We start from the raw sequence: 19,821 nt of genomic DNA on the forward strand, positions 1-19,821 counted from the left end.
TGAGAAGGTGGTATGAGCTGCCTTCTTGAATTTCTGTAGTCCATGTGCTGAAGGATGACCCACTGTGGCCAGAGGGAAGGGATTTCAGGATTTTGACCCAGTTCCTCTAGATCTACTCCATCTAGAGATCTCATGATTTTGAACACTTATTAAATCTTATCACTATTTCATCAAATAACACTCTCTGCTCTAATAAGAACAACCCCCTACTTCTCCAATCCATGCATACAATGGAAGTCCCTCATCTCTGGGACTATTTGAATGGACTAATAATCCAGAAACTAGGCAAATGTTATGGGGACATGGGTTTGACTCACGTCATGAGAGATGAAGAAATTTGAATTCAATAGAACTCATAGAGTCATAGAGATGTACAGCATGGAAACAGACCCTTTGGTTCAACTCGTCCATGCCAACCGGATACCCCAGCCCAATTTAGTCCCACCTGACAGCACCCAGCCCGAATTCCTCCAAACCCTTCCTATTCATATACCCATCCAAATGCCTTTTAAATGTTGCAATTGTACTAGCCTCCACCACTTCCTCTGGCAGCTCATTCCATACACATACCATCCTCTGTGTGAAAATGTTGCTCCTTAGGTCTCTTTTATATCTTTCCCCTCCCAGCCTAAACCTCTAGTACTCCTCCACCCTCTATTTATCCTACCCATGTCCCACATGATTTTGTAAACCTCTATAAGGTCACCCCTCGGCCTCTGACGAACCAGGGAAAACAGTCTCAACCTGTTCAGCCTCTCCCTATAGTTCAAGTCCTCCAACTACAACAACATCCTTGTAAATCTTTTCTGAACCCTTTCAAGTTTCACAACACCTTTCCAATAGGAAGGAGACCAGAATTGCAACAGTGGCCTAACTAATGTCCTGTACAGCCGCAACATGACATCCCAACTCCTGTACTCAATGCTCTGACCAATATAGGAAAGCATTCAAATGCCTTCTTCACTATCCTATCTACCTGTGACTCCACTTTCAAGGAACTATGAACCTGCACTCCAAGGTCTCTTTGTTCAGCAACATTCCCTAGGACATTACCATTAAGTCTATAAGTGTATAAATCCCACTAAGATTTGCTTTCCCAAAATGTAGCATTTCGCATTTATCTGAATTAAACTCCGTCTGCCACTTGTCATCCCATTGGCCCATCTGGTCCAGATCCTGTTATAATCTGAGGTAACCTTTGCTGTCCACTACACCTCCAATTTTGGTGTCACCTCCAAATTTCTGACTATACCTCTTATGCTCACATCCAAATAATTTATGTAAATGACAAAAAGAAGTGGAGCCAGCACCAATCCTTGTGGCACTCCACTGGTCACAGGCCTCTAGTCTAATAAACAACCTCCACCACCACCCTCTGCCTTTTACCTTTGAGCCAGTTCTGTATCCAAATGGCTAGATTTTTTAGATTCCTTACACTGTGGAAACAAGCCCTTCGGCCCAATCAGTCCACACCGACCCTCCAAAGAGTAATCCACCAAGACCCATTTCCCTCTGACTAATGCACCTCATGATATGGGTCATTTAACATGGCCAGTTCACCTGACCTGCACATCTTTGGACTGTGGGAGGAAACCGGAACACCTGGAGGAAACCCATGCAGACACAGGGAGAATGTGCAAACTCCACACAGACAGTCGCCCGAGGCTGGAATTGATCCTGGGACCCTGGTGCTGTGAGGCAGCAGTGCTAACCACTGAGCCACCATAGTTCTCCCTGTATTCCATGAGATCTAACCTTGCTAACCAGTCTCTCATGGGGAACCTTGTCAAACGCCTTACTGAAGTCCATATAGATCACATCTACCGCTCTGCCCTCATCAATCCTCTTTGTTACTTTTTCAAAAAGCTCAATCAAGTTTGTGAGACATGATTTCCCATGCACAAAGCCATGTTGATTCTCCCTAATCAGTCCTTGCCTTTCCAAAATACATGCACATCCTGTCCCTCAAGATTCCCTCCAGCAACTTGCCCAACACTGACGTCAGGCTGACTGGTCTATAGTTCCCTGGTTTGTCCTTACCACCTTTCTTAAACAGTGGCACCACACTAGCCATCCTCCATACTTCCCACACCTCACCTGTGACTATCGATGATACAAATATCTCAGCAAGAGCCCAGCAATCACTTCTCGAGCTTCCCACAGAGTTCTAGGATACACCTGATCATTCCTAGGGATTTATCCACTTTTATGTGTTTCAAGATATCCAGCGCTTCCTCTTCTGTAATATGGCCTTTTTCCAAAATGTTACCATCTATTTCCCTACATTCTATACCTTCCATGTCCTTTTCCACAGTAAACACTGATGCTAAATACTCGTTTAGTATTTCCCCCTTTTTCTGCGGCTCCACGCAAAGGCCACCTTGCTGATCTTTGAGGGGCCCCATTCTCTCCCTAGTTACTCTTTTGTCCTTTATGTATTTGTAAAAACCCTTTGGATTCTCCTTAATTCTATTTGCAAAAGCTATCTCATGTCCCCATTTTGCCCTCTGATTTCCCTCTTAAATATATTCCTACTGCCTTTATACTCTTCTAAGCATCCATTTGACCTATCTTGTCTATACCTGGCAGATGCTTCCTTCTTTTTCTTAACCAAACACTCAATTTCTTTCGTCATCCAGCATTCCCTATACCTACCAACCTTCCCTTTCTCCTTCACAGGAATATACTTTCTCTGGACTCTCGTTATTTCATTTCTGAAGGCTTCCCATTTTCCAGCCATCTCTTTACTAGCGAACATTTGCCCCCAGTCAGCTTTTGAAAGTTCTTGCCTAATACTGTCAAAATTGGCCTTTCCAATTTACAACTTCAACTTTTAGATCTGGTCTATCTTTTTCCATCACTATTTTAAATCTAATAGAATTATGGTCGCTGGCCCAAAAGTACTCCCCCACTGACAGCTCAGACACTTGCCCTGCCTTATTTCCCAAGAGTAGGTTAACTGTCTTCCTGTTTGTCCGATGTAGTGTTTTGTGAAGTCCTTGCATGGGATTTTGTAAGACAGTTAACGATCCGTATACATGAACACCAACTAGCCACGAAACGACACGACCAGCTATCCTTAGTAGCCACATACACAGACGACAAGCAACATGAATTCGACTGGGACAACACTACCATTTTAGGGCAAGCCAAACAGAGAGCAGCCAGGGAATTCCTAGAGGCATGGCACTCATCCACAGACTCTATCAACAAATACATCGACCTGGACCCAATATACCGACCACTGCAGCAGACAGCTCGAACTGACAACCGGAAGCGGCAGATACAGGCCACTATAAATGCCGGAGGAAACAGCACAGGAGCGCTTCACAGGAGGCTCCCAAGCACTGATGATGTCACCTAGACAGGGGACGAAACGTTTGCAAGACAAATTCCCAACTCGGCGAACAGAACCACAACAACGAGCACCCAAGTTACAAATCTTCTCCTAAACTTTGATCCCCTGGATGTATTTCTGGGAATATCCTCCCTCAGTCCAGCTGTAATGCTATCCTTTATCAAAAATGCCACTCCGCATCCTCTCTTGCCTCCCTTTCTATTCTTTCCTGTAGCATTTGTATCCTGGAACATTAAGCTGCCAGTCCTGTCCATCCCTGAGCAATATTTCTGTAATTGCTTTGATATCCCAGTCCCATGTTCTTAACCATGTCCCTTGCATTGAAACAAATGTACTTTTAATTAATTAGTCCTACCTTGTTCTCTGCTTTATCACTGCCTGCCCTGACTGTTTGACTTGCTTCTTTTCTCAACTGTGCCAGTCTCAGATTGATCTCTTTCCTCACTATCTCCCTGGGTCCCACCTGCGCCCCCCCAACCTTACTAGTTTAAATCCTTCTGAGCAGCTCTAGCAAATCTCCCTGCCAGTATATTAGTCCCCTTCCAATTTGGGTGCAATCCGTCCTTCTTGTACAGGTCACTTCTACCCTAAAAGAGATTCCAATGATCCAAAAATGTGAATCTTTCTGCCAAACACCAGCTCCTCAGCCATGCATTCATCTGCTCTATACTGTCTGTTCCTCTCCCTTTTAAAAGTGCTGTTGTTTTGACTTTGTTTTGGAACTTTGGAGAAAAAAAATGCAACAGCTTATAAAACAGTATTTGCTGCTCATGGAATTCGAGGAAATCACCTCCAACACCTAAAATACCTCAAAAAAAGGAGCAGCTGTTACAGCCAGAAATTTTTCCAATCTAGAATTAAAAAGCTTACCTAATAATTAACCATGTAACCACAACTGGTTGTTGTTAAAACCCGTCAGTAATGTTCTCCAGGGGAGGAAATCTACTGCCCCTATCTGGTCTTGTATACATGTGACTCCAGACCCCAGATTGAATGTGGTTGAATCTTAACTGCCCCCTGGGAATTAGGGATGGGCAATAAATACTGGCACAGCCAGCAATGCCCACAATCCATGAATGAATCTTCCTACATCAAAAGGTCTTCAGCAGCTACTCTAAATCCTCCCTAAATCCATTCCTAACTAGCAATGGCAGAATTGTATGCAATTAACTTAGTGCAGACACCAGAGAGCATTGCCATCTTGGCTATTTCTGCGAGCCTTATATAATTTTGTGTCTCTCAGTCATGTGGAGCTTTTACCCCTTAAATGGTGGGAATGCCACTTCTGAGTACCACCAGGTGGCTGCTGTTCAGACTGCAATAGTGTGGAGTTCATGAACGTGACTCAAGAACCATGGTCGGGGGTAAGGTGGGTTGGTAGAGCAATGGATCAGGGAAGGCCACAGGCAGCTATCTGGAGCTGAACATAGGCCAGGTTTTCCTTGAGGAACATTATTGAACCAGTTAGTTTTTATAGCAATTGACCATGGTTTCATGGTTAACATTAGAAGAGGTTTTTTAAAAAAAATTCCAGATTTAGATTCAAATGTCACCATCTGCCATAGTGGGATTTGAACCCAGTTTTGTAGATCATTAGCCTGGTTCTGTGGATTATTAGTTCAGTGCCTCATTCTCATGTAATTTCTTACTTTTTATTGGTGCCATGCACTGTTTTTACTTGAGGGTGTGTTGATGCAACTTTGAGGATATCTTACAGCAAGTGGAAGTTATGTAGGAGCATCTCAGATTCTTTCATAAAATGTTGAAAAATGATTGGATAGCATCTATGGACAGAGAGTTCAGGCAGCATCCAAGGAGCAGCGAAATCGATGTTTCGGGCATAAGCCCTTGATGGCTTTTGCCCGAAACGTCGATTTCGCTGCTCCTTGGATGCTGCCTGAACTGCTCTGCTCTTCCAGCACCACTAATCCAGTATTTGGTTTTCAGCATCTGCAGTTATTGTTTTTACCTCTATGGACAGAGAGGTAGAGTTAATGGGATGAATTTTCAGCCTCCACAACAAAACAATGTTCAGTGAGGATGAAAATGTCTGTGTGCCTATTTTCTGATGCTACTTTCAGTGCAAGTGATTTGCACTATGGTGATGAGGGTGTGTGACCTCACTGCTCCAAGTGACCAGTTATCCACTGCAATTAAGGTTATTCGCGAGCCTGTTCAGAGCCTGTTGTGGGGTATTGTGGATTTGATGGGTGTGCAAATGCAAAGGCAATAAGAAGCCAATCATAGCCACCCCAGGGAATTCATGGGCCCCCATGAGAAAGTGAAAACACAGAAAGGAATTGGGTGCCATTAGGTTATTGCAAATTTCAGGGAGAGCGGTCAAGCGGTGCTCTGGCTCTGCAGGAGTTTTGAGCGTAGCTGGGGACTATCTGAGCACAAAGAATGCTGTGTTTGATGAGGGGAGCATGCTTCTCGGATTTTGGTTCAGTTGTGATAAGAAACACCCCTAAGGAAGGGTAGTGCCCTAGGTGCTAGAACAGAACTGAAGGATAATGGGTAGGAACACAATGGAGGCCATACGTTCAGCAAAGGATCAAAAGCCTATCTTGCCAAAAATGAAAAGAGGCTTATATATCAGACCTCATGGTCAATATTTACATCATGCTCTAAAAGACATATACCTGGACTTTTGCTAGTGATGGAGTCACCACTGATCAAATTTCTGTTTTTGCCTACCTATATTTGTGACCTCTGAGGAGGTGGATGTGGCCCTATTGGCTTGTCTTATGTCTGAGATGTACATGACAGGTGTTCTTTTATTGGAGCTGCTAATGGGGGCAATGCGTTGCTGCATGGATGTCACTGAGTACTGTGTCTCAGTGCCCTTCTTTACATTAAACTGTGAAATGTTTTAAGTGTCTCTAGTTCCTGCTTGGAATCAGTCAGATGTACAATAATTTATCACTGCAGTCACCTTTACCTCCATGGATAATGATCCTTGTGCTGACACACTGTCCCTCCATGAGGCTCAGGTGAAAAGAATGTTCTCTGAACAGTCTGGTTAGATGTGTCCTCTTTTTGAGAGTCATTCCTCGCTCTCGTTCAATAGTTTGTCTTACTCCATGTAGCCTCTGTTTATTCTCTAAGTCAAGGGGATTTCCAAAACTGCAACCATGGTTGAGAAGGATTTGTTGGTCCAGGACCTTGAAATCAGCAAATAATTCTTGAACATGTGCCACAATACTCACTGCAAATGTTTGCAACTTTAAACAATAATGGAGTACCAAACACTTACACAATAGATGCAACAAGCACATTATATCAACCACATCTGACCTGCAAATAATTAATTATCCTTTCTAAGTATCATTGGTAAGGCATCCTTTCGTTGTTTTGAGTATGAGTTGAGCTGTGCATGGTTAGGAGAGGATGTGAGCTGGAATATTGAGCTCTTAATATTACGAGTGGCACTGGTGGTCTCAAATTGGCTTTATGTTCTGGTTGATGGCATGATCACCTGTTCTAAGTACTTCCAGTGAGCATTCACTGCACACATGCTAAGGACTTCACAAATATGATATCTGGCTCAACTTCCCCTAAATGTCTGCAAATGTGCTGCGGATAACATTTGACCGGTCTATAGTTACTCAGCACACCATAAAAACAAAAACGCCGTAAAAATACAAACAGATTATAGTTTCATCAAAAACTTTAACCAATAGAAAAAACTAACCAGTAAAGGGGACAGTGACTCAGCAGTTAGCAATGCTGCCTCACAGTGTAACAGTGGACCCAGGTTAGATTCCACCTTCGAGTGACTATCTGTGTACAGTTGGCACATTTTTCCCATGTCTGTGTTTGTTTCCTCTGGGTACTCCAGTTTCCTCCCACAGTCCAAAGATGTACAGGTTAGGTGGATTGGCCATGCTGATTTGACAATTGTGTTAAGCTATGTGCAGGCTCGATGGATTGGCCATGAGAAATGCAGGTTTATAGAGATAGGGTAGGGAGTTGGATCTGGGTGGGATGCTGTTTGGAAGGTCAGTGTGGTGTGGCTTTGATGGGTCAAATGGCTTGCTTCCATACTGTAGGGATTCTAAAATTCTATTCTATGATTCTTGTAAACTAAACACTTTAATTTAACTAACTGCCAAAAATTCCCGTAAATTTCGTCTGCATGTATTTTGATCTGCATTTTAACAACATGTAAACAACATGTAAATTCTTTCGTTTGCTTTGAATCTCATTTCAGGTGATTTCTTGGGGCAGTAAAGCACGGAGTACTGGTGCTTCTGGGATAAATACAGATTCCTCACGTTCACATGCTATTATTCAAGTCCAGCTTAAAAACCTAAATGATACAATTGTTGGAAGGTAAAATGTTCTTATTTGCATTTTAAATAATTTAACAATCTGAAGAGTTGGATTCACTAGACATGGTAATGATGGAGTAAGCTATCAAAAGAACAGCGCAGTACAGGCCCTTCGGCCCTCGATGTTGCGCCGATCAAAGCCTACCTAACCTACACTAGCCCAATAACCTCCATATGCCTATCCAATGTCCGCTTGAATGACCATAAAGAGGGAGAGTCCACCACTGCTACTGGCAGGGCATTCCATGAACTCACAACCCGCTGAGTAAAAAATCTACCCCTAACATCTGTCCTATACCTACCACACCTTAATTTAAAGCTGTGTCCCCTAGTAACAGCTGACTTCATTAGTGGAAAAAGGTTCTCACTGTCAACCCTATCTAAACCCCTAATCATCTTGTACACCTCTATCAAATCTCCCCTAAACCTTCTTTTCTCCAATGAGAAAAGCCCCAAGTGCCTCAGCCTTTCCTCATACAATCTTCCTACCATGCCAGGCAACATCCTGGTAAACCTCCTCTGCACTCGTTCCAATGCCTCCACATCCTTCCTATAGTATGGCGACCAAAACTGCACACAATATTCCAGATGAGGCCGCATCAGAGTCTTATACAACTGCAACATGACCTCAGGACTCCGGAACTCAATTCCTTCTTCACAGCACTATTTACCTGGGTGGCAACTTTCAGAGATCTGTGTACATGGACACCAAGATCCCTCTGCTCATCACACTACCAAGTAGTCTACCATTAGCCCAGTAATCCATCTTCTTGTTACTCCTACCAAAGTGAATGACTTCACACTTAGCTACATTGAATTCCATTTGCCACCTTTCTGCCCAGCTCTGCAACTTATCTATATCCCGCTGTAACCTGCCACATCCTTCTTCACTGTCCACAACTCCACTGACTTTCGTGTCATCCGCAAACTTGCTCACCCAGCCTTCAAGCCCCTCCTCCAGGTCATTTATAAAAATGACAAACAGCAATGGTCCCAAAACAGATCCTTGTGGAACACTGCTCTCCAAGATGAACCTATACCATCAACTACTACCTCTGTCTCCTTCCAGCCAGCCAATTCCTAATCCAAACCTCTAATGCACCCTCAGTGCCATACCTCCGTAGTGTTTGCATTAGCCTGCCATGGGGTACCTTATCGAACGCCTTGCTAAAATCCATATACACCACGTCTACTGCTTTACTCTCGTCCACTTCATTGGTCACCTTCTCAAAGAACTCAATAAGGTTTGTGAGGCACGACCTGCCCTTCACAAAACCATGCTGACTATCCTTGATCACATTATTCCTATCCAGATGTTCATAAATCCTATCCCTTACAATTCTCTCTAAGACTTTGCCCACAACAGAAGTGAGACTCACTGGCCTATAGTTACTAGGGCTGTCCCTGCTCCCCTTCTTGAACAAGGGGACCACATTCACTATCCTCCAGTCTTCTGGCACTATTCCTGTAGACAACGACGACATAAAAATCAAGGCCAATGGCTCCGCTATCTCCTCCCTAGCTTCCCAGAGGATCCTAGGATAAATGCCATCAGGCCCAGGGGACTTATCTATTTTCATCCTTTCCAGTATTCTCCAGACCTCTTTCCTACGTACCTCAAGGCTATCCATTCTAATCACTTGTGACTCAATATTCACATCAGCAACAGTGTCCTGTTCCTGAGTGAATACTGACGAAAAGTATTGATTTAGTGTCTCACCAATCTCCTCCACCTCCACGCACAACTTCCCACTACTATCCTTGACTGGACCGATACCTACCTTAGTCATCCTTTTATTCCTGACATACCTATAGAAAGCTTTTGGGTTTTCCCTAATTCTACCAACTAAGGACTTTTCATGTCCCCTTCTCGCTGCTCTTAGCTCTCTCTTTAGATCCTTCCTGGCTACCTTTAAACTCTCAATCGCCCCAACTGAACCTTCACGCCTCATCTTTACATAGGCCGCCCTCTTCCCTTTCACAAGGGATTCCAATTCCTTATTAAATCACGGCTCCCTCACAAGACCCTTTACTCCCTGCCTGACTGGTACATACTTATCAAGGACACGCATTAGCTATTCCTTGAACAATCTCCACATATCATTTGTGTTCTTCCCTTGAAGCCTATTTTTCCAATCCACGCATCCTAAGTCATGCCTCACCGCATCATAATTTCCCTACCCCCAGCTATAACTGTTGCCCTGCAGTGCACACTTATCCCTCTCCATCACTAGAGTAAAAGTCACCGAGTTGTGGTCACTGCCCCCAAAGTGCTCACCTACCTCCAAGTCTAACATTACCTAGAACCAAATCCAGTATAGCCTCACCTCTTGTTGGCCTGTCTACATATTGTGTCAGGAAACCCTCCTGCACACATTGGACAAACACCGACCCATCTAACGAACTCGAGCTATAGCTTTCCCAGTCAATATCTGGGAAGTTAAAGTCTCCCATAACAACCACCCTGCTACTTTCACTCTTCTCCTGAATCATCCTTGCAATACTTTCCTCTACTTCTCTCAGACTATTAGGAGGCCTGTAGAAAACTCCTAACAGGGTGACCTCACCTTTCCTATTTCTAACCTCCGCCCAAACTACCTCAGATGGCAAGTCTTCCTCCATCACCCTTTCTACTGCTGTAATACTATCCTTGACAAGCAATGCCACACCTCCCCCTCTTTTACCCCCATCTTTGACCCTACTAAAACATTTAAACCCTGGAACCTGCAACAGCCATTCCTGTCCCTGTTCTACCCACGTCTCTGTAATGGCCACAACATCGAAGTCCCAGGTACCAACCCATGCTGCAAGCTCACCTACCTTATTTCTTATACTTCTGGCATTGAAGTATACACACTTCAAGCCACTTTCCTGTTTACAGGCACCCTCCTTTGAGATTGATGCCATGTTCCTAACCTCCCTACACTCATGGTCCTGTACGCTAAAGCTACAGTCCAGGTTCCCATGCCCCTGCAGAGTTAATTTAAACCCTCCCAAAGAGCACTAGCAAACCTCCCCCCAAGGACACTGGTGCCCCTCAGGTTCAGGTGTAGAGCATCCTGTTTATAGAGGTCCCACCTTCCCCAGAAAGAACCCTAGTTGTCCAGAAACCGGAATCTCTCCCTCCTGCACCATCCCTGTAGCCACACATTTAACTCTTCTCTCTCCCTATTCCTCGACTCTCTATCACGTGGCACGGGTAACAAACCAGAGACAACAACTCTGTTCGTTCTAGCTCTGAGCTTCCAACCTAGCTCCCTGAAAGCCTGCCTAACATCCTCACACCTCTTCCTACCTATGTCGTTGGTGCCAACGTGGACCACGATCTGGGGCTGCTCCCCCTCCCCCTTAAGGAGTCAGAAAACATGATCAGAGACATCACGTACCCTTGCACCTGGGAGGCAACATACCAATCGTGAGTCTCTGTTGCCCCCGCAAAACCGCCTATCTGTGCCCCTCTCTATTGAGTCCCCAATAACTATCGCTCTACCTTTCTCCACCCTTCCCTTCTGAGCAACGGGGACAGGCTCCGTGCCAGAGGCCTGAACCTTGTTGCTTACCCCTGGTAAGTCATCCCCCCCCCACAAGTATCCAAAACGGTATACTTGTTCTTGAGGGGAATAACCGCAGGGGGTCCCTGCACTGGCTGCTTCCTCCCAATCCCCTCACTGTCACCCATCTCTCTATAACTTTCGGAGTAACTACTTCCCTAAAGCTCTGATCTATGACCACCTCTGCCTCCATAAAAATGAAAAAATACAATCTCATGCTCTTGATTTAGTACTATTATGATACTAGACTTGTAAACAGAGGTTTAGACTTCTTTAAATTCTACATTTGTAAAATTGTATTCAATCGAACTGATAATTTATGGTCTAGTGTTCTTAATTTCTTTAAAATTTGACTTGAAAATTGCAAGATTGGGTTTTCAGACATCAGTAAATCTTGATGTCCTCTAGGAAAAGGAACTTGCGACTCTGATCCTTGGCTACATGAAATTACAGTTACATATACTGTATTTCGTTCTTATTACCATTGGAAATGGCCTTGTAAGTATCTGGTTGTTAGGGTACCAGGAAAAGAGCATTGATCGAGGACTAAATCCAAGAAAAAGCATTTTAAAAAATCAAGAAAACAATTGTCTTCACTGTGAACCAAGAATCTTTGTCTATTCATGTTCACAACTAAATATAACTTATGGTCTAATATTGATTCTCTGCCCAGGATTTCTTTCGTTGACCTAGCTGGGAGTGAGAGAGCTGCTGATGCCAGGGATTCCGACAAACAAACTAAAATAGAAGGAGCTGAAATAAATCAGAGTCTCTTGGCCGTAAGTTGTTTGTACAGATGAGCGTTACACTCGAATGTAGTTATCTTCATATTAGAAAAGGTACCATTAACCAGGAGATGGATTCTGTTAATGTTGAACTGTAAGATAATGGAATGAGGAAATTATTTTAACTACTAAAAAGAAACATCGAGAAAAAATTGGTTTTCACCTGAGAGCCTTAGTCTGAGATCTTTCTGAATTTTAGCTGTCCACTCTATTGCACCCTACTAAATGCCCATTTTTAGGCAGCTCGTGATTGTAGAGTCTGGAAATCTCCCGTCAAGTCCAAAGTAGGTTCTGGAATAGGCAGAACTAAGGACCCTATTGAGGATGAGAATCAAAACGATACTTGGGCAGCAGAGATTGGAAATTGTGAACAAAATTGTATTGAACCTTTGAAGAGGGTCTTGTCAGCTGGTCCGAAAAGACAACTATTTGTGCTGTCTCTTTATAGAAGGCTAGCTGAAAAACAAGCCAATCAAGCAATGGCGAGGCCACTGGAAGGCCTTGTTCTGAAGTCAAGACCCTGGAGCAAAATAGCCAACATCGTCTTAAACTTGAGGGCAGAGGTTTAAGATGAGAGGGGAAAGCGAGTTTTGAGAAGATTTGCAGCTCAGGTTGAGGTTTTGGATGCAGGAAAGATATAGAAGGGCATAGAGAGTAACTTTTTCACGCAGAGGGTGTTGTGTACATGGAATGAGCTGCCAGAGGAAGTGGTGGAGGTAAGTACAATTACAGCATATAAAAAGCATCTTGATCTTTGGCACCCTGGCAGATGGGACTAGGTTAATTCAGGATATCTTGTCGCATGGACAAATTGGACTAAAGGGTTTGTTTCCATGCTGTACCGCTTATCATTCATGATGGCAGTGGAGAAGAGCGCTTCCACAGGAGCTCATCCGCTCAGTCTCTTTCTGTTTTTTTCCTTTTATTTTCTCTTTTGTGTTTTTTGATTCTCTTCTTTCTTCTCAGCTTTGGAGTCCATGCCTTAGTTTGGGCTCAGACTCCCAGCATCAGCGCAGGTCCATTGTGATGGTCTCTCAGGCTAGTGTGGCATCAGCATGGACATCCCTTCTTGAGGTGATTCCAGACTGGTCTCTAAGCCTCAAGAATGCCAGGATGAAACCTAGCACAGTCTGGAGTCATGGCCCATGGCCTGCTGCACACTGGAGGCTAAGTGCCAGTGTGGACTGGATTGGAGGATCATTGTTCTGAACTTTTTGTTTTTGTTTTCTCATTTATTCTTACAATCTGCAATGCTGGAGTTTTTATTTCTTTATTTTCTACTTTTATATATTCCTAAGAACTTGTACTGAATAATCTATGCTTAGATACCTTTGTACTTAAGATCGCACCGTAAGAGGCGACTTGTGAACTTTTCAGTATACTCATCTGAGTAGATGTGACAATGAAGCTAATTCAGTACTATGACTCTATGAGCTCCTGAAAGGTGCTTGCTAATCAGAGGCTGGCAGGTTTTATGCTCAGCAGTGCTATAATCCTGTGATTTCTGCAGGAAGAATACAAACCAAAGATGTAATGATGGCAGGACATTTGGGAGGATTCTGGGAAGCCATTCTCTATGTATATTTATAAATGCATACACGCAGATGTTGAGACATGAGATTTGTCAAACTTATGTCCTGACTAAAATAAGGTCATTCCTCAGTGGAAACAATGGAGCAAGACGAAATTGTCGTTTATACATAATTTATATTGATAAACTGTGAAACTCCTTGCAAGGAAGATGATCAGAGCATGGAACAGTTGTGATATTTTATTTGTATCAAAGTTCTCCACATTGTTCAATAAGACGTTTGTTTCCCTTTCTTTAGCTAAAAGAGTGTATTCGAGCTTTGGACCAGGAACATCCTCACACACCCTTTAGGCAAAGCAAGCTTACACTGGTAAATTATTTGTTTCCTTATAGAATTTATACAGCTATTAAACCTGGCATTACACACCAATTAACCTTTTGCAAAAAGAGCAAAAACTGTCACCAATGACTTAATCCCAATTTTTTGGAAGCCTTTCACAACCTATTTATATCTGTAGTACTTTGATGCTTTCATAATCCTGGCTATCATTTTGACAGCTTGAGGTAAAGAAGTGCTGGAGATATCTTCTGAAGACTATTTTGAGGCAGTACATTTAGCAGCAAACAATAGATCTAGGAGTGAAACTTTGTGTATTTGAAATTCACTTCAAGAATTCAAGTGCAGAAACCAGTGCTTTAAGCATAATTAATGATAAGTGTGGTGAAATGTTGACTTCTTAAGCTTCATAGCACTGAGAGCAGGCTTTGTATTCCCAGTTATCCCCAATCTTATCAAATTATGATGGAAAATGAAATAGTACTTCTAACATTAAGGTAACTTGGTAGAGTGACTTACAAGAGTAACTGTTGCCAACTTAGTTGCATTTAAGTGTGCAGCCAAAAGAATTTGCTTAAATTAAGTAACTTGATGAATTCAGACCTTGTAGGTAATCAAGGAGACAACTGTATCTTCTATGTCCCTCCACACTGTGGTAAAAGCAACGAGAGTCCATCTGCATGAAAATAGGAATATGGTGCTGCAATGTTCTCATCCTACATAGATCAAACATTATGGAGCAAAAAGGAGCTTATTTTAAAATGAGTAATTCCCTTCTTGAAGATAATATAGGACACCTTGTTGATTGTTAATAAGAGTGTCATTATATTATCTATTCTAATAATTAGGAGATTTGAAAGGCCTAGAATCTATGTGCGTAGTGTTAAGGAACTGCAAAGTAAAAAAAGACAGAAGTTATGTACACGGCCTCTTCGTAGTCAGGATGTGACAAATCAGGAGATAGAAAAGGCATGTAAGGAAGGTACTATTACAATAATCATGCAGCATTTCAATATGCAGATGGAATGGGAAAATCAGGTTGATAGTGGATTCCAAGAAAAGGAATGTTTGAGATGATTTTTTTGGAGCAATTGCTGAGAGAACCCACTAGGGAACAGACAATTCTGAATTTGGTGATGTATGTTAAGGCAGACATGATTAGGGAGCTTAGGCTGAAGGAACCCTTGGGGGCCAATGACCATAATATAATAGAATTCAGCCTGCGGTTTGAGAGGAAGAAGCTGGAATCGATGTAATGGTATTCCAATTGAGTAAAGGTAACTGCAAAGACGTGAGGGAGGAACTAGTCAGAGTTGTTTGGAAGGAGAGCCTAGCAGAGGAGACAGTGGAACAGCAATGGCAAGGATTTCTGGGGATAATTCGTGAGGCAACAAAGAAATTCATCCCAAGGAAGAAGAAACATACTGAGGAGAGGATGAGGCAACCATGGGTGACAAGGCAAGTCAGGGACATGATAAAAGCCAAGGAGAAAGCATACAATGTGATAAGGTTTAGTGGGAAGCCACAGGATTGGAAAGCCTTTAAAAACCAGCAGAGGACGATTGAGAAAAACAGTAAGACAGGATAAGATGAAATATGAAATAACTAGTAGCATAAAAGAGTATTGAAGGGTCTTTCTTTAGATATCTAGAAGCTAAGAGAGAGGCAAGAGTGGGCATTTGACTGCTGGAAAATGAAGCTAGCAAAGTTTTAATGGGGAACAAAGAAATGACAGTGGAAATAAATAGGTACTCTGCATTAGTCTTCACAGTGGAAGGCTGCCGTGACATCTCAAAACATCAAGGGAGTCAGGGGCAGAGGTAAGTGTAGTGGCCATCACTAAGGAGAAGGTGTTGGGGAAGCTGAAGGCAGATAAATCATCTGGATTGGATAACTTACACCCCAAGGTTCTGATGGAGGTAGCTGAGGAGATTGTGGAGGTGGTGGTGGTGATTTTTCAGGAATCACTAGAGTCAGGGGTGGGGGGTTGGTGGGGGAATGACTAAAATACGACCCCTGCTTAAGAAGGGAGGAAGGCAGAAGACAGTAAATTACTTAATGATTTTAGTTAGCATTTATATTTGTTCATTTTTTTTCTGATGGTAAATACAAAATTTGAACTTCTAAATATTTACATTCTTTTTTAAGGTATTGAAAGACTCATTTATTGGGAATTCTAAAACCTGTATGATCGCTAATATTTCACCTAGCCATGTAGCCACAGAACACACACTGAACACTTTACGCTATGCAGATAGGTGAGTAGCAATTTCAAATTTACTACAAATGTTCCATTAAGATGACAGGAAAAAATGCATAATGGTATCTGTAGAATAATGGCTTAAAATAAGCTTTTTGATAGACTTGGATTGATGTCATTCTTCTTCACACACAGACTGACATATACATAGCATTATTATTCAGGCAATGTGTGAGTGGAAAAAAGTAACAAATATTTCAATGCATGTAAAGTTAAGATGTACTTGGTATTCTAGGATTTTTGTTGCTCTTGTAAGATCATATGAATTAGGAGGGAGGAGTAGGCTATTTGGCTTTTGGAGCCATCTCTGCCTCTCATTGAAATCATACCTGATGTTTTATCTCAACTCCACTTAACCGGACATAACCCATATAACCTGATTCACTTTGAAATATGAAAGAATTCAAAAGATTTGCAACTCTTTGAATAAATCCCCCATCTCCCAGTCCTAAATAGCTGATCCTCCATTCTGAATCTGCGATCTACAGTTCTAAACTCTCCAACCTCCGAGCAATTACCTTGTTAAGCCCCTTATGAATTTTATATTCATATTCATATATTCAGTAAGACTCCCACCATTCATTGTTCTAAACTCTTGGGAAAATGGGCACAGTCTAGCCATCTCAGAAACCTATGTTGTATTCCTTCTGAGACAATTATACTCTTTTTAGATAAGTTCAACACTGTACAGAGTAAACCACAAAGAGTATCACCAGCAGCCTGTATAATTACAGCAAGACTTCCTTAAGCTAACATACAATTTGTTGCCTTAATGTTTGTTGTACTTCTGCGCTAACTTTAAGTACTTTGTAGACAAGGACACTCACACCTAACCTAACCCCTAAATTTATTTTAGTGCTTGTGCAAATTGTTTATGTATGTGCGCCTTTTATTTTGTGTAATTAGGCAAGTAATTTAAAGGGGCTGACTTATGGGTGACCTGAGCAGGCTGCTGGGTTGCTCTGTGGCCACATAATTCCCTAGGAACATTTTTACTTATTGATATTTTCCAGTCTTTTATCATTTAAAATTTTATCATTTAAGATTTTTATCTTACCTAAAGTGGATTTTCATACTTCTTCACAAAATAATTCTGCAACATTATTGCCCAGTTGTTTAAGCTTGGTCTCTCACTTTGTAGTCTCTGTGTGTTCTCACAATTTTACTTTCCCACTTGATTTTATATTGCCAACAAACCTCTCAGTTTCTGTATCGGTGATTGATATTTATTTTAAACAGCAAAGGCTTAAGCACTGATCCTTGTGGGATTTGAAAGTTACACTTCCTCATCCTGAAAATGTCTAATTTGTTCTTACCCATTAGTTTCTGTCCATTAACCAATCCTCATCCATTGTAATGTATTATCCTAATCCAAATCCTATTGCATTTCATACAGTATTCTCTTGTGTGGTTACGTGTGAATGTTTTTTGAAAATCCATTTACACAGAATCCACTGATGGTTCTTAATCAGCTGATGGTTATAGCCTGTAAAAGCTCTAACAATTTTGCTGAACAGAATTTTCCTTCCAGAAATCCATGTTGATTCTGCCCATTCTGAAGTGAATTGGAATATTAGGCTAGGAGGCATATCAATAGAGAAGCACTTGCAGACATTTAAAAAAGATCTGTCAGTATAATCAGATTAACTACATTCCTGCTATAAAGAAAAGCTCCAAATGGTGCTCCCACTACATGTGGTTTACGAAAGAAAGCATCAAACCTAAGGAAAAAGCATATAACTGGGCGAATGTCAGTGGCAGTCAGATGACTGGTCAGAATATAAAGAAAGGCAGAGCATGATTAAAAGATTAATTAGGAGAAAGAATTTTGAGCATGAGAGGAAGCTAGCTAGAAATGGGGAAAAAAAAGTAGCAAGTGATTCTATAGGTTTGTGGAAAAGAGTAAGTTCAGTACTGTTGACCCTCAAGCAGGTGAGATTGGGGAGTTAATAGTAGATAATAAAAGAATGGTGTATGTAATAAATAAATATTTTATGTCTCTCTTGATGACAGAGAATACAAAAATTATTAAGATACTTATAAATCAGAAGGTTGAAGGAAGAGATTAACTTGGTAAAATCTAACCATTAGGAAAGTGATATTGACCAAACTGATGGAGCTGTAGGTTGATAAATCTTTGAGTCCAGATAGACTTCATTCTAGGGTCTTAAGGGTTTTTGCTAAGAAGTAGGAGATGCCTGAGTGTTGATTTTCCAAAATTCAATTTGTTAGGTTCTGAAAAGATTAGACTGAAAAGCAGCAAATATAACTCTTCTGTTCAAAAAAGACTGGAGGCAATAAACAGGAAATTTATAGGCCAGCTAAGATGATTTATGTTATGGAGAAGATATTTGAATTGATCATGAAGATTATAACTTGCAATAACACTTGGAAAAAAGTTGAGATAATTAGGTAGAATCGGCATGGGTTTATGAAAGGGAAATCCAATTTATTGGCATTCTTTGAAGAAATGCCATGTGCTGTGGATAAATGGGAGACGTAAATTTACTGCACTTGGATTTCCAGAAGGCATTTGACAAGGTTATGCATAAAAGACTATTGTGTAAACTAGGTGCTGACAATTTGAAGTGACATACTAACATCAGTGCATCGAATAAAGGAGTTGGGAGGTCATATTGTGACTGTACAGGACATTGGGTAGGCCACTTTTGGTATACTGCTTTCAGTTCTGATCTCCTTGCCCCAGGAAGAATTTTGTTAAACTTGAAAGGGTTCAGAAAAGATTTACAAAGATGTTGCCAGGATTGGAGGGTTTGAACTACAAGGAGAGGCTGAATAGGCTGGGGCTGTTTTCTCTGGAGCGTCAGAGGCCGAGGGGTGACCTTGCAGAGATTTATAAGATCATGAGGGGCATGGATTGAATTGAATTGAATTTATTGTCACATGTACTGAGACACAGTGAAAATCTTTGTCTTGCGAGCAATACAGGCAGATCACATAGTTAAGTAGCATAAATATTAAATAATAGGTAAACAGTGGCAAAAACAAAAACACAGTTACAGGCGAATGTTAAGAGTTTGAGTCCATTCCATTTTCTAACAAGAGTCGGGTAGAAACTGTTGCAAAACCAGCTGGTGCATGTGTTCAGGCATCTGTACCTTCTCCCGGATGGTAGAGGTTGTAGAAAAACTTTGCCAGGGTGGGATGGATCATTAAGAATGCTGGCGGCCTTTCCTTGACAGCGGGCTGGTAAATGGATTCTATAGATGAGAAGTTGCCCTTTGTGATTATCCGGGCTGAGTTCACCACTCTCTGTAACCGTCTCTGATCTTGAATGGTACAGTTGCCATACGAGGTAGTGATACATTCAGACAGACTGCTCTCGATGGCGCACCTATTAAAGTTGGCAAGGGTATTTGCTGTCATGCCAAATTTCCTCAGCTGCCTGAGGAAGAGCATCCACATGAAGAGTCCAAGACAGCTTGTTGTGAATGACAACTCTCAGAAGCTTGACACTCTCCACTCATTCCACCTCTGTGCTGTTAATGTGTAGGGGGCATGAGTAACACCCAGCCGAAAGTTAGTAATGAGTTCCTCGGTTTTGCTGGCATTGAGAGCTAGGTTGTTCTCATTGCACCATTTTCCAGGTCTTCCATCTCCCGTCTGTAGTCTGGTTTGTCGCCATCTGAGAATCGTGGTATCAT

At 41.9% G+C, this 19,821-nt stretch overlaps 1 protein-coding gene across 2 annotated transcripts in view; it reads left to right on the forward strand.

Moving 5' to 3' along the window:
- LOC140478981 (kinesin-like protein KIF24) overlaps positions 1-19,821 on the forward strand; it is a 126,421-nt gene that overhangs the window by 63,972 nt on the left and 42,628 nt on the right. For both annotated transcript variants that reach the window (XM_072572706.1, XM_072572714.1), the window contains 4 exons: positions 7,572-7,693; positions 11,917-12,022; positions 13,858-13,929; positions 16,045-16,154. In XM_072572706.1, the coding sequence (XP_072428807.1) occupies positions 7,572-7,693; positions 11,917-12,022; positions 13,858-13,929; positions 16,045-16,154 (410 nt within the window). The remainder of the gene's footprint in view (positions 1-7,571; positions 7,694-11,916; positions 12,023-13,857; positions 13,930-16,044; positions 16,155-19,821) is intronic.

Source organism: Chiloscyllium punctatum, chromosome 1 (genome assembly GCF_047496795.1).
Source record: "Chiloscyllium punctatum isolate Juve2018m chromosome 1, sChiPun1.3, whole genome shotgun sequence".
Taxonomy (NCBI): Eukaryota; Metazoa; Chordata; class Chondrichthyes; order Orectolobiformes; family Hemiscylliidae; genus Chiloscyllium; species Chiloscyllium punctatum.